The 26,268-nt window shown below is 32.7% G+C and overlaps 6 protein-coding genes and 1 long non-coding RNA gene across 8 annotated transcripts in view; 2 read left to right on the forward strand and 5 right to left on the reverse strand.

Annotated features, from left to right (window-relative positions):
* Window positions 1-84: 84 nt before the first annotated feature.
* Window positions 85-7,119, reverse strand: unk (RING finger protein unk). Its single transcript, XM_014243769.3, has 9 exons — window positions 7,021-7,119; window positions 6,701-6,910; window positions 5,694-6,113; window positions 5,421-5,623; window positions 5,223-5,351; window positions 4,902-5,139; window positions 4,611-4,827; window positions 4,049-4,189; window positions 85-3,962 (listed from the first exon to the last, which is right to left on the reverse strand). Exons 1-9 carry the CDS (start codon window positions 7,080-7,082, stop codon window positions 3,765-3,767), a joined length of 1,818 nt encoding a protein of 605 aa, XP_014099244.1. The 5' UTR covers window positions 7,083-7,119; the 3' UTR covers window positions 85-3,764.
* A 258-nt stretch (window positions 7,120-7,377) lies between these two features.
* LOC106624094 (uncharacterized) lies at window positions 7,378-12,421 on the forward strand. The gene is made up of 4 exons (XM_036361137.2): window positions 7,378-7,641; window positions 7,703-9,799; window positions 9,858-10,026; window positions 10,094-12,421. Exons 1-4 carry the CDS (start codon window positions 7,555-7,557, stop codon window positions 11,242-11,244), a joined length of 3,504 nt encoding a protein of 1,167 aa, XP_036217030.2. The 5' UTR covers window positions 7,378-7,554; the 3' UTR covers window positions 11,245-12,421.
* On the reverse strand, window positions 11,321-13,788 carry bigmax (helix-loop-helix-leucine zipper transcription factor bigmax). The gene is made up of 4 exons (XM_014243771.3): window positions 13,627-13,788; window positions 13,455-13,574; window positions 12,988-13,397; window positions 11,321-12,118 (listed from the first exon to the last, which is right to left on the reverse strand). Exons 1-4 carry the CDS (start codon window positions 13,664-13,666, stop codon window positions 11,909-11,911), a joined length of 780 nt encoding a protein of 259 aa, XP_014099246.2. The 5' UTR covers window positions 13,667-13,788; the 3' UTR covers window positions 11,321-11,908.
* Window positions 13,789-14,130: 342 nt separating this feature from the next.
* Hmu (Hemomucin) lies at window positions 14,131-18,477 on the forward strand. Of its 2 annotated transcripts, XM_070105940.1 has the most exons (5): window positions 14,131-14,147; window positions 14,230-14,391; window positions 14,454-14,659; window positions 14,729-15,029; window positions 16,465-18,477. In XM_070105940.1, exons 2-5 carry the CDS (start codon window positions 14,276-14,278, stop codon window positions 17,630-17,632), a joined length of 1,791 nt encoding a protein of 596 aa, XP_069962041.1. In that variant the 5' UTR covers window positions 14,131-14,147; window positions 14,230-14,275; the 3' UTR covers window positions 17,633-18,477. The 2 variants fall into 2 exon arrangements, with proteins under 2 accessions (XP_069962041.1, XP_036217108.1); XM_036361215.2 differs by lacking the exon at window positions 14,131-14,147 and having other exon boundaries at window positions 14,154-14,391; window positions 14,732-15,029.
* On the reverse strand, window positions 14,691-15,568 carry LOC138855844 (uncharacterized). Its single transcript, XR_011394955.1, has 2 exons — window positions 15,183-15,568; window positions 14,691-15,056 (listed from the first exon to the last, which is right to left on the reverse strand). It is a non-coding gene; the product is annotated as an uncharacterized lncRNA (long non-coding RNA).
* Window positions 18,465-21,741, reverse strand: LOC106624093 (uncharacterized). Its single transcript, XM_014243772.3, has 2 exons — window positions 21,329-21,741; window positions 18,465-19,483 (listed from the first exon to the last, which is right to left on the reverse strand). Exon 2 carries the CDS (start codon window positions 19,307-19,309, stop codon window positions 19,031-19,033), a length of 279 nt encoding a protein of 92 aa, XP_014099247.1. The 5' UTR covers window positions 19,310-19,483; window positions 21,329-21,741; the 3' UTR covers window positions 18,465-19,030.
* Window positions 21,742-24,520: 2,779 nt separating this feature from the next.
* The window catches only part of LOC106624895 (dynein beta chain, ciliary), a 45,202-nt gene continuing 43,454 nt past the window's right edge, over window positions 24,521-26,268 (reverse strand). The window contains exons 34-35 of the mRNA XM_070109460.1: window positions 25,717-25,911; window positions 24,521-25,409 (exon numbers count right to left, since the gene is read on the reverse strand). Coding sequence (XP_069965561.1) covers window positions 25,310-25,409; window positions 25,717-25,911 — 295 coding nt within the window. The 3' untranslated portion in view covers window positions 24,521-25,309. The remainder of the gene's footprint in view (window positions 25,410-25,716; window positions 25,912-26,268) is intronic.

A 26,268-nucleotide genomic window follows, 5' to 3' on the forward strand; every position in this document is an offset into this window, starting at 1 on the left:
TTTTGAGCTTTTCAAATAGTAAATAGTTACGCAAAAAAAACCCTTCTTGAATTCTTGAAACGAAATTAAAAATTAGAAAAAAAATTATTTGTGATTAAAAAATATGAGTGAGCTTTTATTCGCATTTTTACTAAGTACTAATTTTTTCAAGCTACATACAGTTTTCGGCAAACAAATCGACTTCGAACGAATCGGACTCAAAGAAGCATCAGTTTAGTAATAACTTATAAAACGTTTTTATTTTTGCCTTGTATTTACTTAGAAAGCTTCCACACACAAATTTATATATATTATAGTCCAGCATTGACTAGTGCTAACTAGTGTGTGTGTTTGCATAAAATATCTCAAAATAATTCGTATACATCATCAACACAAATTCGTCGCTTTCGCCATGCTGCGTTTGTGGTAGCGTTCTTAATTGTAACACTTCTTCATTCACTTGCTGTATTTGTTGTAATTACTATTATACTTATTTATAATTAATTTTCACATAAGCAAATCACATTGTTGTTCATTCTATTATTATTCAAGCTTTTACAATATAGACTGTTCACATTTTTCATATTTTTCAGTTGCCATAATTAATTTTATAGCAAAAATTATTAGCATTTATTTGTTTATTATAATTTAAATTATAGCTGGCTGAAGAGAAGTAAGCAGCAAGCAACAAAAGCCATTTACAGATTTTAATTTCCAAATTCGAGCCAAATATTAACAAATTGTTAGCTTTGATGAATTTTTTAGAGTCAAATTTTGTATGCGCAAAATATTTCAATGCCAAATTAAACATACCTCGCTTCAATTTTGACCTGCCAATTACGACACATAATAATTTTTGGTTTATAGTTTTCAATTTTTAAAACCTCTTTTCGCTGTTTGAGTTGACAATTATTGTTACTATAATCACACCAATTCATTGAATATTTCACTTTTCAAATTTTTGTATTTAGAATTTTTTGTACTATCTAAAAGAATTTTATTGGAAAGTACATAAATATAAATTCATTAAAATTTTGTTAATCGGAGGTTCTTACATTTTTATATTGAAAATAACTTTTTTTTCGATATTACTTATATAAGAAAACCATTTTCTTCTCATCGCGTGTAAAATTCCAAAATTTTACTCGGTAAAATAAAATTTTATAAAAAGTTATTTTTATCATATTTTTTTAAACTCATTTTCTATAATTTAGTAAATGTAGGTTCAACTGCGTGAAGAAATTATCAAACTTCTTAAATAATTTTTTCATAGAAAACTTAAATTTTTTTTTTTACTTACAAAGTTTTAATAATTACAATTGCTCAGCGTCAAAATATATGCAATGAAATATTCCGGGGTGTTGCAGAATCTGATAGTTGTCGGAATCAGAATTGAAACCGAAAAAAAAATGTAGTAGGTGTCATGAATTCAGATATTATCGGTTTGACGTTTGAAACAGAAATTATATCGGTTTTGGGTGTCACGGAAACCAATTATATCAGTTTTGTTATCAGAAACAAAGCCAGAGGATAGTCGCTGGCAGATTTGAAATGTAAGTTAAGAAAATAATTTATAACATTCTTACGATTTAAGGGAAAACATCAGAAAAAACACAAAATGTCATAATTATTGAGTTTATGAAAAAAATATGGATATTTTAAGAGGATTCACAAAACGTAATTTAACACCCAATGCGTCTTTATTCAGTCGATAATGTGATATAAATCTGTAAAGTAAGCATGTATACAAACATACATACAATTTCACATGCGACTCGCCTGGTGCATCAAGTGAATTACTTTGTCTCTTAATATCTTCCTTTCAATTTTTTCGTTGCTTTTTTTTAATATAATAAAAGCTAAAACAGCGAAACTTTAGTAGACTTTATTCAGTATTTTAAATTTATCAAAAGATTCCAAATTTATTCATTTGTAAGTTTTGTCACATTAGTAAACAGCTAATTCAAATATTAGTTTTGCGTATGTTTGAAAAAACGAATATCCAATCAGACTCTGTGACACCATTGAAAATCAGAATTAATTTGCAATTCTGACAGCTACGCAAATCTGTCTTGTATTCTACAACACCCCTGATTAATATTATATATGTTTCGAGTCATATTTCACAGATTCAAACGCTCTTCTAGCGATAAATTTAAATACAATTAATTTCAGAGCAATAATACAAAAAGGTAATATAGTAGGTATAACTGTATAAAGTACATTGTAGTCGATTCTAAAAAAAAAAACAATTATGTTAAATAATATATTTTATATGTTGGTCGTGATGAGCCATGACTTAACAACTTAAAAATAGATCAGAGCCGAAAAAGTGCCAAGTAAACAAAATGCCTAAAAGTAGGCAATGAAATGTTGCCATCAAAATGAAGTATTTTCTGCACATTGAGTATTTAAAGTAGTGCAATTTTAAGAATTAAAAAAGAGTGTGCTAAGGGACTGCAATATATTTCAATTTAGAACTGGCCTATGTCAGTACTACCTTCATATTCACATGTATATGTATTTATATAGCAATATGTCAAAGTAACTTAACTCTTAAATTAGTATTAAGTTATCGTAAGGTAGCTTAAATATTTATGTGCCATAACGTTTCGTTAGTTAAAATAACGTTACGAAGTTAACATAATATTTATTAACGTATGCTTCGAATAAGCTACTTTGACAAAGTGCCACAGTCGCAAATCACACTGCTTTAAAAATCGCAAAATTTCGCACATATTTTTCACATTTCCCTATACCGTTAGCATTTTCCAAGTAGTAATGCGTTTTTTAAATAATACAAATTATGTTTATGTTTTAATGATCATGAAAAATCACTACAATGCAAGTGTTATAACTGCATTACTAAAATGTGTGTAGAAAGAAAACTTTGTTATATAACCTAACTTAGTACATATTAATGTAAACGGCTGTAAGGATGCACTGGTAAAAGTCTAAATTTAATACTATGTCAGTGAATGTGGAATACCAACTTCACATTTTTTTTTGCCTAAATGAAAATTTAGCGTAAATTAATTATAAATAATAGTAGATTTGTGTAAATTCATTTACATATTTCTTGTTGTCACATTTTTTGTTTTTGTCTTGTAATGTGTATGAGCTTAAAAACAAAATACAAAATGTAATTATACTGGCGGCTTAAAACAAAACAAAACATATTACTTCATAAGTTTTTAAATAAATACAAACACATTTTGATTAACCTAAACATCATGTTACAAATATGCAAATGCCTTGAAAACGAAATTGAAAAAATGCTAAAAAAAAAATGTTAAAATATGTGATATTTAGCAATTAAAAAAAAAAAAGCTTTGGATAAGTTATTTGTTTTAAGTGCAAAATAATGGAAAAGAAATATATTTCATTGCTTCTTGATTAATTGCTTATTTTTTAACTGGAAGTTAGTGTTGCTGAAAATTAGCATAGAACTATTTTCAAAGTTTCATCAAATATTCTTTCTATATGTGTGTATATATATATATAATTTCACTGTTTTTTGACACCTAAACTTATTCGCTAATTGTGCGAATAACACAATTTATGTTAGTATGTACGCGTTACATAACTTTTAATTTCAATTCATATCTTTCAATGATTTCTTCTATTACCAGCTCTGTTTGTTCAATACTTTGTTATTTGAGAACATTTGTTACACTTTTAATAAATAGTTTGATTGGAGAAAGTATACCTAAACATTTCTTTATACTAAATGCTCTACGCCATTTTGTTATTCAACCGTAATTAATTATTATTTTTTTCTTTACTTAAGTGTGTGTTGTGACTACGGACACCTGACAGTATGGACATTCCGTCACAGAGCAGGCGCATGAATCACATAGTATAAAATGATTACATGGTTCTAAGGTGACCGTGCGATTGTTCTCCTCACATTTCATGCATTTCTTTGCATTCTCCAAGTATAAAACCTTTTCTACCTCTTCTAAATCTGTGCGCAATTTCGACTGTAAGTGAGATGTGAATATAAAACAAAATGTATATATAGTGTTAAATAGTTGTAAAAGTTATTTGTAATAGCAGTAAATCATACCTGCAGTTGTTTCAGCTTTTGTATCGATAAATTGCGTAGTTCGGTAGACAAATGCAGCTGCGTTTGCGCCAAATCATAACGCTCCTTCCACTCAATGGCCTCCTGCTTGGCTTTGTCACGTTGCAATTCCGTTAAATTTAACTGTAAAGTGGCATAAAAATAGTTGCAATTTAGTAAATGTAAAAACATGATGATATATAAATTATATACGCTACATGAAAATTGTATATTACTAATGATATAAAAAAATGTATAGGAGTAACAAATAAACAAAAATTATAAAAAAAAAATATTTTTCAAATTAAATGCTTAAATAAAAAAGTATAAACAAGGAAACATTTACATATTTCTAACTGAAACACTACCTATTACATTTTTTTTTTCAAACCGCTATTTGGACTTAAAAATTATGTTTAATTAAGATTTTCGGGATTACATAAAAAAATAAAAATTAATTAAATAATTTTTTAATGCAATATTTGCAAACCGCCTAGAAATATGCAGTAACTATTGCTTCTCTAATACTCTTTAATTTTTTTTTTTTAATTAGAAAAAAAATTACCTTTCTAGCGGTCTCGTCAATTCGATTCGTTAGTTTTACAATTTGGGAATTTTTTGTCATTAATTCAGTAGATAAACGATTAACATCAGAGTTATTTTGATTTTGTAGTGATTGCAGTGAGAATGCATTTTTAGTAGTTGGCATAGTGTTATCAAACAACATATTTCCAACGGAACTGCTGTTGATGTCATCACGTATTGAGTTTAATTCGGAAATTCTGTAATGTAAAAAATATTATTAAATATGAGTATGTGATATATCAGAGTCAAGTATTTAATATTCGCTAATTACCTAACGGAGGGACTTATTGATAAACCATCAGCAAAACCTGGAGATATGATGCGCGACGGGAAAAACAAGCTGCTACTGTCATTTTGCGTGGCCGCTGAGAGTGAATTACTTAGTTTATTTGTATTTGAACCGCTATAGTTAAATGCATCTGATACGCTGAATAGGTTGCTATGACTGGTTGGGCTGTATGTTAGCGAGTTGCTTGGAATGTTGACGGAAAATCCGGCAGAATTGTAATCTATATTTATAATTAAAAATGTTTTTTTATTTTCGTTTTAAGTTTTGCATCGTATTCTCTTTGATATTTTGTGAAAAACTTACATTCCCCGTTCATTGAGTTGTTTAGCGTAGAATTAGGAATGTTAATTGGCGCCGAGGAACGTGATAATAAGCTAGAATTGGCCAAACTGGCAGAAAGCGCATTCTCACGCAATTCATCCATAGGGCAAGCTAGAATAGTAACGACCAAAGAATGTAAATATAATGAGGAAAAAATAATCAACAGGTGTCTATACTTACGTTCCACATGTGCAAAAGCACAAAAGACGCTACGTGGGCAGTAGCCAGCTTGTTGTACATCATTACATTTAGTTGACTTGTAAATTTCCGGATGAAATTGTTGTTCGGTACGTGTGTGACAATATTGGCAATTGTCGCCAGCCTCACAATTACCAGGCTCGCCCCACTCCTCGCCATGCTTAACATTGGGGCATGGTGTGGATCTGCAACATGAAAAAGAGAGCACTAGTAAATGCTTCTTTTTATATTCACTATCATTTCAACTACACTTACCTATACTTAAATTTGCGTGGACTTCGCCGTTTATCCTTACTATTGTGATACTGTGGACAAGCGTAACCTTGACGGCAAAGTCGCGGTGGACGTTTACATGGTTCCGTCTTATAATTCGTCAAAACATAATTAGTATCCTGCCATTTGGGATCCTCATTCATAAGATTGCGTTCTTTATCTAGTGCATTTTGTGCATTTGTACCGTCGAGTGCCAGCTCTGCATTCTGCAACGATTCCAGTTCCTTAATATCATATACTGGTGGACGTTGATCCTGTATGCCATGCGCAAAAGCACAGTGATGCCCATTTTTAACACAATAACCACGACTATCGGTGTCATGTACACACATACAGGTTTTATAGTAACGCAAATGGTATCGTCTTTCAGTATCACCCGCGGTGCGATGAAGAAATGGGCAGCTGAAATGACAATTTAAATATTTAGAATTTAGTTGAATTTTATATAAACATAAATATTTATTATTATTTATTTATAAATATATATGAGCAATCAATTCCAGCCAATTCGCATATACACTGTAACATAACACCCCCTAGCGTACGCCTATGCGTATATTTATTTACGTTTCGAAGAGGTATCAAGTTTGTTTCTGCGGAAAATAAGGGAATGTCTACAATAAACATAAAGCGAAAGTGTGAGACAAAGACAAAAAGTGTGTGATGATACAAAAAGCAATGGAATTGGAGTAAAACATAAACGAATTCGCATCAAAAACACAAAATAGAGCTAAACACACAACAAAAATAAAACAAAAACAAAGAAAGCAAACATAAAAGAAATGGCTGATAATGACGAGAGAACGAAAGCAAAAAGGCAAATGTTAGGGATCTGCATAAAGCCAAAAGGTGTAGGAAATAATGGAAACGCAATTTCTCTAACTGGCTGTAAATGGGTGGGGGTGAAGGATATTAGCGTATGGTGCACAGACTAAACATTGTTTTCTGATTACAGAGCCATGCCAACAAATTAATTGAAAGATACTTACTCGTCACCATCGGGACATATGCCTGTAGTTTCATCGTATTTGGTGCAATAATTATCTGCACTATAATTGAATGTACCATCTCGTTTACGGACAGGGCGACGGCGTCGTTGGTTTTGGAAATGCCAATTGAAGCATACAAATGGTCTATGTTGGTTACATTTGTGCTGCAGAAAAGACTGACACTGTTCGACGCGAAATTCCTTTAAGTACCTGGAAGACACCACAGAACACAGAACGTCAATTATATATGAAGCAAATTGTTTCAGTATGTTGTTAAGCACTTATAATCACAATTTTTCAAATTATTTCATTTTATTTACGTGTAATGATTTGGTTTTTCTTGTTGTGTAGAAAGGAGCAATTTACTTGCTTCATTCGCCATTTTGTCACTTTTGAAATGCGCAAAGCGTAGAGAACAAAAATGAAGCGAAGCAGAAATCACCGCAAATATGGCAATTATAATAATGCTGCCACATTTTCCATATATCACGTATTTCTAATAAGATTTTATTTTGAGAGGCATGCATAGTAACTTAAATATACAAAAAATCTAATTTTATATTCTATAAAATGTGTTTACTTACGGTACTGTTGTACTCTTATGTGTATTATGATTGCTTATTTTATTATTTACTGTATTGAACCACATATTATATTGTTTAATCATAAATATTTTAACAGTTCTTTATTTGTTGAACTACTGTAGCAAACGTTTGATAAGAACAGCTGTCAAAAATTGTGGCCGGAAGCCAACCGTAAATGTTCTATAATTTTAAGGATAGGTGTTTAGCAATAATTTATTAATTAAAAAGTCATTATAGTTTATTAAGTCGTCTTTAAGTGTGCATAACAACATGGCAGATGTAATTCCAGATATTAGTAAGCTTCCAAAGTGTGTAAAAGATATCTCCATATCCGATGAGTATATAAAATATTTGCCTGTAAGTTTTTGTTGATATGTAAACAATACTAGAATTGATTATAAATAGTTCTAAATTTTAGTCAATTGCAACAAAAGCGAAAACCAAAGATGAGGCAGAATGCTTACTTCAGCACATTGTGGCTGTAATAGAGTTCGAAATTTTGATAAAATCGCAAAAAGATGCATCGAATATAGTCAATCAGGTTGTTTTGAATACAGCTTATCGTGCATATTTCCAATTGCTGCAGCAACATAAACTGCCAGAGACCCATTTGAACGCTTTACCTAAGCCAAAATTGTTGTATGACGATGAATGTGGCTTCCAGTTATTATACGCCGTTCTATTAACTGATCAGCATGCGCGGACTTTCGATCCTGAGACACTAATTATTGAATGTACTAAAACATTAAGTGACGCTATTAACGAATACTGCGGTAGCCTGCTATACATACTTAAAGTCTTGAATTTATTATTGATTAAATTTCCAAAGTTCAACACAAATATACCGCTCCAGCAAATCTATTATTGCTTACAATGCAACCAATATGGCATGCGCGAAGAGTCGCTGAACCTTTTTTCAAATTGTTGTCGGCAAATTGAATACGCTTTTGAAAATTTTCAAGTTATTTTAGAGTTTTGGCCATGGTCAAATCGATTTAAATTCTATTTAATTAGTTGCATATTGAAAACGTACAATTTAATTGAATATCTGCGGAGTGCACAGCATTCAGTGAGTGAATTTTTCTCTGGTGTACGTCTAAGTCTGAGTCATAAGAGCCTTTTAGCCGCTAGTCAATATTTAGTAAAAGCATTAAGTGCACAAAACTCCGATGAGCTACTACAGCTAAGTACTGATATACTCACAAGGGGTACAGTTAAAGAAATCAAAAATTTTTACGCACAATGGTATGGGCGTATAGAGCAAAAAGATAGATTGTTCGATTTTTTGCAAAATCAACCGGAAATAGTAAACTTCCTCGAAAACACAATCGATGGTTCCATCGAACAGGATTATTTTCGTTCAACCTTAATCTTTAGCATGTTTTCACGACAAATATTCGAAGCATCAAAGCTACACTTTTTTAAAATCAGTACTGAACTTATAACAAACTGCTTCCAATTCGAATTGGAAACACAAATGTTGGTTTTCAAGTTCGTTGTTGACAATTTGGCTAGTTTTGCCATTGAGGATTGTCTGGAATTCACAGCTGCATTTATAAAGGAGCATAAATGCATTGAAAATGCTCAGTATCGTAATGAAATTTTGGGTAAAATACCAGCAATCGTTAACTATGTGGCGAAAACGTTTAGCAAATTGCATGATGCTGGAGGCATAACCACGCTTGAGACCAGCATACAGACATTTTTCAAGCATATGCACCTTTTAATTGATGCCGACATTGGTAGTGACATTTATCAACCGAAAATATTTTCGTTGCGCCTCTTAGAGATTTTGCTAAAATCATTATACGCTGACAATTTGGAGAAGAATGCCAAAAATTGTTGCTTAACGCAAAATAAAAAACTTGGAAACTTTTTGGTTGAACAACAAGTATTCGAATCTGCTAGCGTAGGAGCAGCACTCTTCAAACTACTTGACGATCCATTGGGTTTTGATGATGCATTAGAATTGATAATGCGCTTACTGCAACAAATCAAATTTGCCGAAGTGGACGAAAGTGTGCGCTTATGCAAGGAATTTAGCCGCCGCTGCGATGTGGACGAATGTGTTTTAAGCACACTTTATGCAAGAGTGACATTAAATTGCTGCAAAAGCACAGGCGATGAAGAAGGGATATCGATTTTACTTCAATTCGCTATAATTTCTTTGAAAGAAGAACTGGAAGATTTTCAAAAAGATCCAGTGTTGGTGTGTAAGACACGAAATCACTTATTTGGCTTTATCAATATAGTTGGAGAAGTTGTGCAAGGCAATATTTGCCTAAAAACGGAAACGCAAAACGAAATACTAGACCTTTTGGAAAAAGTGCTGAATTTAGTTTTGGATTTACTGAATGTATGCAAAGCTGATCCCATGCAAGCTGCTAGTAATGCAGCGAGCTTCCAAGATATGGACGAGAGTTTGGAAATATTGGTGCAGAAAAGCGCATACAAAGTGGAAGATCATGGAGAAGTTCGAAAATTTTTACTTATGTCATTCTGGCTAACATTGAAGGTGAAGTAGACACTAATCACTTGCGTTACATACTTTTAATAAATCTTTTATATTACAGGCGGCCTGCGATTTGGCAACGGAAATCGGTATGCGGTATGTAGCAACAACTGGATATGACTCCAGTGATTGTCAGAATATGATATTAAAACGTTGTTTGGATATAAATGTAACGGTGCTAACGCGTTGTAGGCACAAAGGTGCCATCGAAGCAGCTGGCGTAAGTATAGGTTGGTATCTACTTATTACTTAAGGGAAACAATGCTTTACGTTAAAATTTTTTTTTTAATTCCCCAGGCAAACTAACTAAAAGTGTTACTTCGCATTGCACTACAACTTCGGCGGTGTACCACTTATTAGACAACTGCTTGGAACTCTTGTTCGACAATACAAAGCAGGTCAGCATTACACGTCGCGGTGCCGGTTACTCCATCATGATGCTGCATATCGTGAAGAATGAACAGCAACGCACAAGACCATTACTTAAGAATGTAATGAATAGAACTATAGCATTACTTAAGAATTACCGCGCAACCGACGGTTCGAATGTTGGAAATTTCGATCGTTTGGAGGCATTACTATTGCACTACCTGGGCGTTTTAGTGCGTGATACCGAGTTGCGCGAAGCCACATCACATTATTATAATGAAATACTATTAGTAACATTAAAGCGCATCGAGCATCCCGAATGGACGGAATTCAATGCAGCATTGCAGCTTTTTGGTGCATTAGTACCGAAAATTGTTGGGCAAACGCTGGCCAAGGATTTTGATGCGGCAGCTGGTAATGAAAACAACGATATTACTTATGATGAAATCATACGAAAACTGCCAACGGCTTGCGATTATATACTCAACTATTTTGCCAGCAAACAAGACTTGAATACCGACACACGCACCACCGTTTTATTCCTGGGCTTCCTCTCAAAGGTTAAGCATTTACCCAAACAAATCGGCGTGCATGAATGCAGTTTTTTGCACCGAATACGCGAGCTAATGTGGCGTCTATTGGCGCATCGCTGTGAAAGCGTGCGTAAGATGGCTGCGCTTTGTTTTGTACGCGCGCACGACTTTAGACTCGAACTGCCTCAAGCGTTAATAAGCATTTCCAATATACTTGGTAATGTAAGCAATCAGAATTTGTTGCTGGGTTTTATTGCTACGCTTGCGGAAGGCATACTACGTATGCAACATGAAAGTATGTGCATTAACGATGGGGCTTACAAAGATTTTATGCAACAACTACGTTCATCTTTGGCCAACTTCAAACTCACACATAAATATGAGCCATACTCAATAAGCAAACTGCTAGATATTTTCCTCTTAGTTGGCTTTGATGCACAGGTGAGCATTGTGCAAGAATTGCTATGTGCACCAACTGCGGACGAAGCTGCTATTGGCTATGATGTGTGGCAGCAGTGTGCTGAAAAGTTTAAGAGCAAATCTTAAATCAAAATATACACAATTAATATCATATAATCAAAGAACTAAGTAGTAATGTGCTAAATAGTTAAGAGGCTTTAAATTTAGTTTGCTTTTAATTTATTGTACAAATTTAACAGTAATTAAGACTAAGTCGAAAATATTGATTAGACAACATGTCAGTTTAAGGCATCACTTTAATTGAGAACATTTTATATTACATAAACATTCGTATAAAAGTCATCGATTGCCCATTGGGAAATTAACCTGTTATTGCTTAAATTTTAAAAGAAACTCCCCAATTATAAAATTATTACTTTCTATACCCGCAACCATTTGAACCCTTAAGTTAAGTCTAAACGAAGAAATAACGATAATGTTTTTGAAAGATTTGCCAAAGCGTTTATAAATTCCATTACTTTGTTCTTATCATCATATGCTATGAAGTCACATTAAAATTATTGTAACGTACAATTCTCTAAATTAAAATATAAAAAAAAAATTACGTGGCTTACTATTTGGCTTAAAAATGGCAATCTTTGTAAAAACAATTCCACTACTAATTTGATTCCCGGAGTAAAATATCACTAATACAAACAAAATAAGTTTCGATAATTATAAGCAACGTAACATATACATATGTAGCTAACTATCCGCGAAGTCCGAAGCACATACATAAGCTACAACTAAATCAACTGAAACCTTCGTTGTCCTGCTGCTTCTGTTTCTCCTGCACTTGCGTTTGCGACATCTGTTGCAGCGTGCGACTGAGAATGTTGCGTAAAATATGTGGCTTGCAGTATTCTTCTAACCACGGTATTACGCCGGTTGTCAGCTGCTTGAAGTTATCCATTGGTATATGCTGGAATGTTTCGAACATCTCATCCATTATTGCCTGGAACTACATATAAATAAAAAAATTTTTATTATTATTAACATTTTTTAAGATTTATTATTAATATATGTATGTATGTCTAAAAGCTAATATTTTATTGACTAGTACTTATTAATTATTTAACTTTTTGCAGATATTGATATTATAACATTAGGATTTATACATATAACATTATTTATTTCAAAATAGTTTAGTAAGTAGAATTTCCGAATGCTTGAGATACCGCACAATGATGTTTTGTTTATCTTAATTATTGTAGACATTGATTGCTATTTAAAACAAGATAATAAAAACATTGCTTATTGAAAATCGATGCGCTTATTCAAAATAATTACATTCATTATTAGATTGTGGCAATTTAGAAATATATAGAGAATTTCAAGATCTAAGCTATAATACCCATCACTAATACAAGAGATTTCATAAAAGAACATGGTTTTAAACAAACAGTTTGTATCGTTATCGTTAATTCCGACAGGAGAGCAGCTTTTTGAGGAGAAAGGGACATGTACAAAATTTCAATCAATTCGAACAATATCTCAAAAACTGAGGGACTAGTTCGCGTATATATGCAGAGGCAGACGGACATGTCTAAATCGGCCCAGCTCGACATGCTGATTATTTATATATATATGTTTTATAGCATCTCCGAAGTTTTTTTCGGGGTGTTACAAATTTAGTGACAAACTTAATATACTTCAAAGTTCAGGGTATAAGTATTCATAACGTAAAGAATCTACAATATATCAACGAAACGAAGCATCTATGTGTTATATAATCGTGTAAAAGTATATAATATACGTTTTGAAACACCTTGAAACCTTTTACACCATGAAAATAATATTTAATATTATAAACAAATTTCTTATACTGACCACTTGAAATTTTGCCTCGTCGGTTAGACGCGCTTCTTCAGGGCCAGGATTTGCTTGCTGATGCTGCAGCATATGCTCATAACTGTGCTGTATTATACGTAAAGCTGCTACTTCTTTTTGTAGTGCAGCACTTTCTTCCTCTTGCTTTTTCTTTTGCAAGTTTAAGTAACCAATATAGTCAATTGATTTTTGCAGTATGAGCGCCTTACTTAATTTATAACCAGATGCTGAATCATTTTGTTGGCATGTAGGCACTAGCTCTTGCAGGCTATCATAACCTTTTTTGATAGCATCCCGCCGTTTTTGTTCAGCTTGGGTGTGCGCTTCGCGACGCCTTTCTTTGTAGCTTAAGGTTGACGAAGAAGCCAGGGCCGAGCTACTACGTCCATCACCACTGTCATCGTCCTCATCTAATTAACCGCAGATTTGTAACAAAGCCAATTACATTCCTATTTTATAACACATACCTGTATTGTGAGCTGATGAATTTGGTGTATGTGTGCTATCATCTCGACTCTCTTGCGTATTTTGGTCCGCATCGTGGTCCATTGTCATGGAGTAGTCGTCTTTTAAGCGCGTATTATTACCTGTTGGTATTTCGTGTATTACGCTAAATATATACAAGTCATATAAATTTACCAAGTTCGGTTTGTGCGGAGCTACGATTTTCCGCCATCATTAAATGTACTTTTAATTTCGCGTTATATGAAAGCAGCGCTGCTACGAAATCATCAGCTATCAAATTATCAGAACATATGTAAATTCACGTAAGAGAGTATACGAAACGAAAACAAGCTATCAAAAAGTGGAATAGAAAATGCGAAAGACCTGTTCGACTTCATGCCCAGAGAGTTGTCGGACTTTCAATTAGATATCTGTCCTAAACTGCCAACATACTACTTATGACAAAATATTTCTTGTTCTGGAAATTGAAGTCAATGATTCTTTATACCAGTTACGATCAGAACTTTTTTATTGAGTTAAAATACTGCTCAATGATTTTATTATGAAATATTAGAAAAGCTGACTATTTTCCCTCAATTTAATTCACTTATTTGTTGCACAGTGTAAACTTTATAAAGGTATACCACTAACTTGGACGATAAGGTAACATTGCACTTGAAATTGTCTTCGTGTCGCTGGCCGAATAATTTTGCAGAGTAGGTTACTTCAAAGTGATTTTGTATTTTGTTAATATAGTTACTAGTCGTTCAACTGAAAGAGTAATTTAATAATTTTCAGTTAAAAATACTTCTTAATACTTGAATATAACACAAGGATAATTAAAATGGGTCTGTTACACGCCATTGGTATTAGGGTAATGAATTTTATGGTGTTTTTCCTAATTGTTATATTATTGCCGGGTCTGCCACCGCGTACCACTTTTCCATTCAAAGAATTTCAGTAAGTCCAAAGTACTATCCTTTGTTGGAGAAACAAAACAAATTTATCGTAATACTTCACAGTGTGACACCCGCTAAAGATTTGAAAGGAGCCTTAGAGCCTAATCAGCACCTAGATGGTGCCGAACGCCTCCTTGAAGGGCGTGTCTATGGCCCAGAATGTCTTATTGCTCGTAAAAATGAGGTATACACCGGCATTCATGGTGGGGAGATAATAAAACTAACTGCCGATCATGTTACACACGTAGCAAAAATTGGACAACCTTGTGGTATGCTACTTTCGATTTGAAAAAAATGCCATAACATTTTACGAAAATTTATTTTGTTAATTTTTCTAGAAGATATATTTGAAGAGGCTCGTTGCGGAAGACCTTTGGGCCTTGCCTTTGATACGCAAGGTAATAATTTGATTGTGGCAGACGCATACTACGGCATCTGGCAGATAGATCTTAATACGAATCAAAAGAAATTGCTGGTATCGCCACATCAAGAACAACCTGGTAAAGATATTCAACGCAAAGCTAAACTTTTCAACACGGTTGCCGTAGATCAGAAAGGTGATATATATTGGACAGATTCTGCCTCAGATTTTGTGTTGCTCGATTTGGTATTCGGAGGTCTGGCAAATCCCTCTGGCCGGTAAGTAAACTTTCAACTGTATATGACCTAATACAAAAGAAAGTTTCTAAAATAATTTAAGCATAAATTAAAAACAATATTGTGTGTGTTATGCCAAACTGGTTTTTTAAATACATGTGTGTGTGTGTTTAGCTATTAGTAGTGTTGTCTCACATTGGACTGTTGCCAGCTAGCACGCACGTTTCAACTGTTTCTTAAATAACAATCTCATCACGCTTTTTGACTACGTCATAGATTTAAAAAAAAACTTGCTAAGTATATAATTTTTGTGAGTATACTTGAAAATAATGTCTATGCAGCAATATCACAGAATTCACGATACATCAGCAAAAAAAAGTTTATTTTGTTTTTCTAAAATTTTTGATATAGACTATAGAATGTTTGTGTTCAAACAGCCTTCAACCCGGTTTTTTATTATTGAGGCAGCAACATATTATTCATTTAACGTGAGATTTTTTTTTACCAGTGTACAATGTGGTTTTATTGTTAAATGTTTTAATCTAAATTTTATTCAGAAAATCGATAGTTTCTGTAAAATTAAAACGGTTTTATTTTTAAAATTATTTTTTATATGTATCATCCTTATTTTTGTTATAATTGAAAAAAAAAACTCTCGCACTGTAAACCTTGCAACACGATCTATTTTTCTCCCTTTTTTTTTGAAATAAGATCAGTGGATTATAAACAAAGCTATAATATGACTGACAAAAAATTAATTTTTATATGACGAGCTTGTGTCTACATGTGCGTCTATATGTATGTGGTTCGAGGTGTGTTAAAAAAATAACGGAAATTTTAAAAATAAAATTTCGCGGGTTTGGAGAGTCCAATTGTCACAAAGTTTTTTTTATATGTTAATACATAGTATATAGTTGCTTTTATTTGCGTACTTATATCCTGAGTAGCGTATATTAAGTTTGCTACGAAGTTTGTAACACCCAGAAAGAAACTTCGGACACCCTTTAATATATATATGTATCTTTATATTATAAATGGTCAGCCATGTGCGCCTGTTCGTCTGCCCAAGTAGCTGCTCATTAATCGGAATCGCCGATATCGGACCACTAAAGCATGTAACTTTTAACGTTTTTCTGGTACTAAATCAAACATTATTCGGAATTAAATAATTTTTGGGAAATTTATATTAACGGTATGCTTTTTCGCAGAGGACTTTTATTTTGCCTTGAAAAACATTAGGCTAACTTTAAGTTTTATTATTATGAAATTCGAGAAACTTAACCGGTACAGAATTTTGTAAAGGGGTCTATGAGAATAAAGACAATTAAACATTTCCTTCCTCAAAATAAAAAATATTGTCAAAACTTTTTAAAAAATTTGATTTTTGTAAAGAAGTAACATTCTAATAAAAATAAAATGCATTAAATTTCTTGAGAACATAAAATTTAACTGACACCTTAAACTTGCATTTCCACAGGCTCTTCAAATATGATCGCGCTAACAATGTTAGCAAAGTATTACTGGACGAATTATTCTTTGCTAATGGTTTGGCCTTGAGTCCCGATGAAGACTTCATTGTTGTCGCCGAAACCGGAGCGATGCGTTTGACTTTATACCATTTAAAGGGCGCCAAAGCTGGTCAGAGTGAAGTCTTCGTAGAGGGTTTGCCTGGTTTGCCCGACAATTTGACACCCGATGCCGAGGGCATATGGGTGCCGCTCATAATGGCCGCAGATAATGAACATCCAAACGGTTACAATATGTTCGCCAACTTCCCCAGCATACGTTTATTCTTGGCACGTCTGCTTAGTCTCTTCGAGTTGCCCTTCCGTCTAATCAACAACGCCTTCCCAAATAAGCTGGCCCAAAAGTTTATTCACTTCATTGGACATGGTGAAAGTATGCTGCTTTTGTCACCCAAGCGTTCAACCATTGTGAGAATAGACTGGAACGGTAATATTGTGGGCTCGTTACATGGTACCGATAAGTCGGCAGGCGCTATTTCGCATGTATTGGAATTCAACGATTACTTGTATTTGGGTTCGCCGTTCAATCGGTTTTTGGCGCGTGTGAAATCACCGAGAGCCGGTCGCCAACCGGAGGTGAAAGTACGGAATGTCAGGTATGAGGGCGCTGGTTTAGAAGCGTCTGTTAAGCCATCAACTGCATCTACTACCACTACTAGCAAGCCAAAGCCTGCCGCTACTAAACCACTAACTACGACAGCGCCACCGACAAAAACCACGACGACAACAACTACAACTACACCGCGACCAACTACAACTACACCTAAACCGACCACGACAACTACAAAAAGACCAACAACTACTACAACAACTAGAAAACCAACAACAACTACGACAGCGCGACCATCAACAACGACGACGACCACAAAACCCAAAGCTACCACTACCACCACCACCACAACTACAACACCAAAACCAACTACAGCTACACCAAAAGCATCAAGCGCCACACCGAAAATAAAATCAAGCACCACAACAGCACGTCCCGCGGCCGAGCAGAAACGTGTGCCTCCAAAGGACCCAGCACCGATTAAGGAGGAAATACCAAACGATACGAAACCACCCAAATTCGACAAGCTTAAAGTGATCACCAAAACCGGCGAACACCTCGAATTTTAAAGCAGCTAACTAACAAATTAACTGTAAACATACATATATCGCATTATTACTTTCCTTTGTCATCTGAGGTGTCGTTCGAACATAACCTAATACATCAACATATACAGGCATGTAACAAGAGCGCATGCAACGTTACGAAGTTTATGTTAGAATGCGACATAGCAATAATCTAGTGAATACCTATGATATATTAGAACGATTTAGCGGAAATAGGGTGTGTACTGTTACCACAGTACAGTGTATGAGACATTGCGGGAAATTTTATACAGTTACAACAAACAAACGAAATTAGTGCTTCAACGAATACATTCCAATAAACATTCCAACTTGTGCTGCTAAAGCATTTTTCGCATTTATTTATAACATTCTATTCACTTAATGCTTACATTCCGCGGAGTTACGGTTTATAGGGAAAGGAGGTTATGTGCACATTTTTAATTTATAACTCGTACTAAATTCGTTTGACCGTTGTAAAAATGCCTGAAATGAAGAAAATTCCTTGGTTAGCTTAAATAGCTCTAAATTCGAGCTTAAGCAGTTAGCTGTAAGTATAACAGTAGTGCGGATCTCTATAAACAAATGTATTAACGAATTACTGCTCGAACATAAATTTGTGAATGTCCGCTAAGATTTACTATTTTTTACTCTACGTTGAGTATACTAGTTTGGTTTTTGCACAAAGTTGATAAAAAACGAAAAAATTATTTATAAAAACTTTTTTTGGTCATGGTAAATAATCTATTTAAAGTAATTAATAAATAACGGTAGTAATTTTATGTATACCCTTCCTAATTTTTGACTGTTATACATACATAATAAAATAAATGTCCTGTACTGATTTTGAAGTATTTTGTAATTTATTTAATAAGCGCTTGATTTACTTTTTTCATTTCAGTTTTACATTCATAAATAATTATTTCAAAATAAATAAAGCTTAAAGTGTTTCTCGACAAATTATCCGAGCTGGCAGTTTTCACTCTATGTTCTTATTTATTTATTTAATTTTTTTTTTAACAATACAAACTTAAACAGCCACAAATTTCTTAAAGCAAATTTTCAGTCGTAGGCTATAAATAATTGCGTACATATGTACAAGTTATAAATATACATAGTTTTTTTTTTGTTAACAATTATTAAGTTTTGTTGCTAAATTAATATCTTATCAACAAATTTGTGGCACACCTAACTACGTACTGTATGTACACATAATTACACTATCGCACTTCATTAAACATAAGTACTACACATTAAGGAAGTTAGCATATACATACACATATGTATATATATACATATCTATATGATTTACGTTCAAGCATGTCTGCTTGTGCGCGTTAAAATCACGTTTCTATTATCGTTTTGGTTATTTGCTTTGCAAATCACACTCATTCCATTGAAGCTTCACGTGCTTTTCTCGCTTCTCGGACGGCTTGGCGGTTCAGCGGGGTCGGTCCAATGCCAATCAGTATACATGACACATTTATTTTGCGAGTCCATATATAGATGCGATTGTGGACAGCGTTGTAGTTTAGCGGGACGCCCTTGTGCCTCACATGTCCAATATTTTGTAGGGTCCCAGAAGTGACGGAACATGGCGTTAACCTCGTGCAATGTGTCGCAGCCGGGTTCGCCATCATAATCGGTAGCATTTTCATGTGTTGATTTTTTCATTGTTGCCATTGTGTACTATTCCAGCACGAAAGCTGTGCGATCAGGTGAGTAATTAGTGGGTGTACTTGTCTACAGCTAATATTTGCTAAACGCTTGTGTGTTCTTTTTTGCTTTTGGTTTCAGGTTATCCAATTGCTGTTGAGCGCGCTGCAATATGGGACACTTCAATCTCTGTTGGTGTTGCTGTAATGGAAATGTTAAAAATAGTTTAATTATAGTGTTATTTACATTATATGGACAGTTTTTGTTGTTATTGTTTTAGTCGTAAGTGAAAAAAAATTGTTTTAGAGGTGACAAATTGTTAATAAAAGCCATGTGTTTGTTAAATTATGCCTTTTTGTTGTTTTTTAACTACATGTATGTTTATTTGTACATATGTAGTCATTGTTGTAGTTGCAATTACGCAAAACCAGCTTAGCGTTATGAAATTCGCGGTTGCCGTCGAGGTTATCTCACGTTAAGATCTAGAAAGCTGCTACTTCTACAGCAATTAAACTGTGTCATGTTTTATGCTTTAACAACAACAACAAAATTATATTTGATAAACGTTTAACGTTGCTATGTAACAAAGTATGGAACCTGTTATCTCTTGTTTTTATCGAAATTGTTACTTTGTAGCTTTCTCCTCTTTTTTTAGTAGATTTTTTATGGCTACAACAACCATTACGTGTGGTATATGTTTGTTGTTTTTCTTAATTCTTTACTTCCAGTATTGGTATTTTTAAATGCTTATATCATTTCCTTTTTTATAGTATTGTTTTTTTTTTACTATTATGTTATATAATTATTATTTTATATTAATTTCTGCGCTATTATTTAATTCTAATTATTTTATTTAATTGCAAACCATTACATATTTCTATTTTATTTAATATTATTTTTGACACAGCACTTATTTCTTTAGTTTAATTATTTATTGTTTAACTTTTTATTTTTATATTTTTTTAATTCTTCCGTTTTTCATTCACTTTTTATTAGTTTTTTCCTTTTAATTTTTTTATTTTTTCTACTCTTAATTTTTCTACTTTTTTTTTTTAATAATTAACAATTATTCTTTTTATTAGTTTCTTTATTGTACATATTTTTATTTACTTTAAAAAAATAATATAGTTTATTTACTTGTATTTATTTTTTAAAGCTTAAGTTTGAATTGTTATTGTTTTTTCTTTTATTATAAATACTAAGGGATAATTATTGTTTCTATTATTTTAATTGTGGCATCGAATATTTGCATAGTATAAATCAATATGTTTTTGTTTTGTACTATTTAGTTAATTTTTTTATTTCATTTGAGTTTCTTAAATAATTTTTGGTTATTTTTATTTTTTTGTGAATTTAATTTTAATTTTTTATATTTATTTGTGAATATTGTGTATTATTTTGGAAATAATAATAGTTTTCTTCATACTGTTAATCGTTTTTTTCGTCACTTTTTGCTTTATTTATTTTATATTTTGTTTATACATTTATTTAATTAAATTAATTTTGTTGTTTATATAATTATTTTTTCAAAATTTCAAACTTTTATTTACTCATGCTTTGATTCATTGCTCCTTTTCATATTTATTTATTTTTGTGATTATATTATGCTTTACTTTTTTTGGTTATTAATAATACTATACATTATTTAATTTTTTTCAACTGCATTTTTCATTATATTATATTTTTTCATTCATTGCCGTTTTTGTCTAAATGTCGAATTTGAAATTTGATTTATTGCTTTTATTTGCTATTTGTACATATATTTATTTTATAATCAAGTTTTTTTAATTTTTAATTTTGTTGTATTTTATTCCATGTCTTAATAGTAATCTATTTATTTATTTTATTTTTTTTTCAAAATTATGTTTACAACTTTCTCACTTTTATTTTATGTATACATTTCTTTATATAGTTTGTTTTTAAAGATATTTTTTCAATATATTTTTTTTTATTAAATTTTTCATCTCCATGTTAAATTTTTTTCTGCCTTCATGCATGCATTATATTTTAAATTATTTTCTTCACCATACATTCTATAATTCTTACCTCGAGTCGTCGACTTTCCACACTTGTCCGAACGACTTGCTCTCCTGGGCTACACGTTATTTTGCTGAACTCTTTTTAGCTACTAAAATGTGCCGTTCCAAGCGTTGTCGTTGCTACCGAAGAAAATACGAAATTTTTTGCTAAATTCTGATTTTACTTCTTTATATAATTTCCTTTTTGATTTTATTGTCTTTGTGTATCTTTTGTTTAACTGCAATTATTGCAGAAATCGCTCCGTCTAGTAATTTTATTGTTCTTTATTTTTGTACAACAACAGCTCGATATTCATATACATATGTTCATTAATTATATCATACTATATTCAAGTTGTATATGATTTCCGAAATACGACGAAGGCGAGTGCACTGCGCGAGCGTTCACGGCGCTGAAAGTGGTTGCGCTGTATATTACTAATGTGCAGATTTGTCGCGATGTTTTTATATTTAACCCTGAGCATGCTACCGCGTTTTTGTTCTTGCTCTCATCTATACATACATATAACTTTTGGCGCACATGTGCGAACTAATCTCGCCAAAGTGATTCAAAAATCATTTGGAATTTGTTCCAAAGAAATGAATCGTGCTTTGGATTTGCATATTTATGCATGCTTACTCGAAAGTGTTGAAAGCGTACTCATATCTGTCGTCAGCGTGTTTATGGAAATTTTGACAGAGTCATAAGCGTCGGGCCCGCAAGAAAGTTGCGTTTTTTTTCTCTCTCTCATATAGCAACTGTATATTTTTTTTAAGTTTATATACATATGTGTGTAAGTAAGTAAGTGTGTAATGTTATGACATACCGGTCTTTTCCGCCCATAACTGTATGTCATATAATAAGTGTATTGATGCTACTCATACACATACACATATGTGTATTTAATTGGCTTTAGATAAACAAATAGTTTATCTGTCGTTTTATATAAATAACTGTACCCAGTGTTTATATGCTGTTTTATCATTTTCCATGAAATGTGCATACGTATACTCCACCCACTTCACCTTTAAAAATTTACTCAATTTCTTTGTGGTATAAAAAGGGGCACGCATCCAATGCGTGCGTTCATGTGAACTTCGTTTGCCTTGATAATGAAAAATTCTATATTTACGCTTACATAATACGTAGACGAGACACTAACACTTAAAAGTTAAAATTACAAGTAATAAAGCGACGCATATGACCCCAAGAGGTTAGAGCTCAGTTTCTGTTTGAATTGATACGTCATTTGTTTTAAAGATTCTACATAGAATTTATAAAATTTTTGGAAAGTTTTTCGGTTGTCATAAGTCTAGCATGGATCAGCTGACTATTCACCTTAATCACAAGAGAATTCATTCACGCTTCGAGCACACAGCTTTCAGTCGAAATGTTCGCTGGTCTAGCGCTTACGCACATTGCTACAAAGGCGGCGATACTGTGGTTTACACTGTCTTAAAAAAGTGTGCATATGCAGAAGTATGAATAAGCACGTGAGGAATGTTTTGAAATGGATATTAAAAAGCTATACACGAATTTATAAGTGCTTTTTAAATAGTGAAAAATAGCAGAAAAGAAATCTAAAACAGCAGCTTTTCCAACACAAATGATTTCGCCACTACCACTAATCTCCACCGAGACTACTTACCTTAAAAATAAAACCGAGTGGTTTGATTTTCGATGATTTGACTAAGTAAAATTGACTGCAATTTATCGAGAACATGAATTTAAAGAACATACAGGAGATGAAAATACTTTGTCGGGACTCACCATACTTTTATAAGAGATCATAAAACCTTCATGTTTTAACATTAACTTTAATCTCAATTGCAGTCGAGTATGAATATCGCGGCAACTTCGTTTAAAATGACATCCTCATTTTTTGTTTATCCAAAATTTCCTCTCGACGCTTAAGATGGAATTTTCTTCAAAATTTAGATGATCTTTTGAAAGCAAATTTTTTTTCGAAGAATTTAATATCCCGAAGAGCGACTGAAACTCGACAAGTTGTCATTCACATCTCCCAGAATCATTTTGAAAAAAAAAGATTAGCATGAATTGAACTACATTTAAGGGTACGAATATATATTGTGCACACTGTTTATATGCAGCAGACCGACTGAAACCCGGCAAGTTCTGATGCAAATATCTCAGTTTCAATTTGAAAAAAAAAATCGCCATGAATTGAAGTAAATTAAGTATACGCATACTTTTCGGGCTCACTGTCTATAAGCATATTTAACAATCATAGCCGATATTTGTATGTATTTTTTTTAGTGTCGATAGTACATAGTTTTGTTGCTATTTTGCAAATGTGATTTCACAAGTAATTCAAAAATATTGTATATTCTTTTGGCGACTAGCCAGGGAAGTGCGATGACTTAGCGCGCCTGAATTTGCCTATTTCCCGTGAGATGTGACAAGCGAGTCTACATACTTATATACTAAGCTGAATGTACATGACAAACGTATATGTACTGTAAATAGCTGTTTTCAACTACTTATTGATGAATATTTTTAAATATGTGCGTACTGCAATTTGTGGAGGCGAAGCTGAATGGGTTAATGAGTGATCAGGCGACCGTTGGATGTTAGTTTGGAGCTGGCAGTGAAAAAAATGTTGAAAACGGTTTTTTTTTAAATAAAAACTACTCAGCTCACACCAAGTCACATTTTCATATTGTAATATTTTGGATACGAAAAGTTTAAGTCTATCGAAAAGGCAATTTCAAATAATTCTATCCATAGAAACTGTTTTTTAAATTGGTCGAGCCGAATTCGATCAGTTCGTTCAAATGATAATTTTTATATAAATATAATTATATACATATTATAAAAATCCGTTGCTCCGATGTTGTTTCACTAAATCTTGCACTGAGTTTCCATATATTTACAATAAGGTAGAACTTATATACGAGTATATGCGCTAGAACTTACTTATGTAATACTTCTTGATCAGATCAAAAATACATATTATACATACATACATACTTGGGTATACGTATCATATATCGTTATTGTTGTATAAATAACATGACACACATAAAGCAACAAATTCTTGTTCGCGTCTATAAACATAAATTTCGAAATATTCCTCAATTTTATTTGCCTAGGAATTAGGTCTTATTTTATTTATGCATTTTTTCTGTCATTGTTCTATAATAGAGAGGATTTTTTTTATTAAAATTCCGATCTTAAAATTCAATCACACGTTTCGTATTGTCTAGACAGTAGGACGCTTTTATGGTTTATTGTCTAATCGAATAAAAATTAAAGAATAAATATAAAATACTGGATATGTACTATGAAAACTATTTCTCTTCTATGAAGCCATTCAAAATTGGAACTCTTTCTTCTTGCAATAATGACATTGACACACTCTAAATGTTTGGTAAAGCTATTGTTCCGAAAGGCCGAGTGATTATCATTATAAACTCGTGTCGAATATATTTTACTTTCCGGTGGAATACTAAAAATATTTTCTACGCTTTTTAATTATAGCACAAGTAGGCAAAAATTAATGGCTCTTCAAGTTTCAAGTATCTAAAGTCGCCGCCTAAAATCCTCCACTTGAGTTATATTTAAGTTCATTCTTATGGCTTCAACTGTCATTGTCGCGATAATGCTTGTGCGATTCGTAATCTTATCGCTTTCTAAATCTTTCGCAAAATGCTTCATTCAAGTCACGCCTCTAAATCATGTACCGCGGTGAATATAATACTGAATTTCCAATTGGGTCTGTTGTGGTAAGTACGAGATAGTGTGAGACACAATTTTCTTGGACAGCGGGTTTGAAAGTTATCCCTATAAGAAATCCTTTGCCTTCAGCATTTGTGATCTCTTGGATACTGCTCACTTTCTTTATTTCACTTCCAAAGAATATATTCGAGTTATGCTTCTCAAAAATTGTATTTTGGTGTAATTTGAATAAAACACAGTGCTGATAAATGTTGAGCATAGTTGAATATATCTAAAAAGCCTCTACTAATAAGTGAAACGATTTCAACTTTATGGTTGAAGTAATAGGGCGACTCCGCCTAGTATCCATTTAGCTGGTCGTTCGCGAGTCTTTAAATTAAATGTCCAAACATAGGTGTTGCCACGTAATCTGTAATTAATTAAAAATAAATAAAGTTTTCACAAAATACTTGTATTAAAATAAAAGCTGATTTTTGTTTTTCAAAATCTATCAAATTTTCACACCTAAACCATAGCAAAGTCACACACCCAATACACTTAATGTCACAAATCGGCTATGTTTTTTACAAAATACTTGAACGTTTTAAATGTTAATCATTTTACTACAATCTTAATTAATTTCTTGGTATCGTCAGTATTCATAAATATTATATAACCTAATATACAAATACATATGTATATTTAGATGTGTGCATATATGCTAAATTGTGTCTTACCTTGTCTTGTATAGCGGGCACTCATAACAACGCTGCAATTCTTGTTTCTCCTGCACAATAGATTTTATATAAATGACCGGCATGGCACAGAGCAGCTCTTTCGGCGGCAATGGCACAATAGAGTTAAGCTGGCAATCCCAACTGGCGCCATCCAGGTAGAGAGCATGCACGAGTGCACCTTCAACTGGGGGTAATCTGTGCGGAAGACGATGAAAATGCGTATAAAAGAGGCAAACTTGTTGGCTCGTGAATGAAATGAGAGAACTGAATGCCTTTTTACAAAGTTATATTATGTATATTACAAATAGAGAAGACCTCCATTATTTTTAAATTACATTTAATTTGATATCTTTGTCGCTTTCTCACTAATGTACTTTCACTACTTATATTTGGCAAGAAGCATAGGCAGATAAGGGATTTACTTTTGATCTTAACAAACTCGCAGTTCTTTGAGTCCTTCACGACCCAATCAGAATAATATTATTAAAAGCAGAACCTTCTAAACACTATTTAAATAATAAAAATAAATATGATAGAAGCTAGTAAAATTTT

This window comes from Bactrocera oleae, chromosome 2 (assembly GCF_042242935.1).
Source record: "Bactrocera oleae isolate idBacOlea1 chromosome 2, idBacOlea1, whole genome shotgun sequence".
Classification (NCBI taxonomy): Eukaryota; Metazoa; Arthropoda; class Insecta; order Diptera; family Tephritidae; genus Bactrocera; species Bactrocera oleae.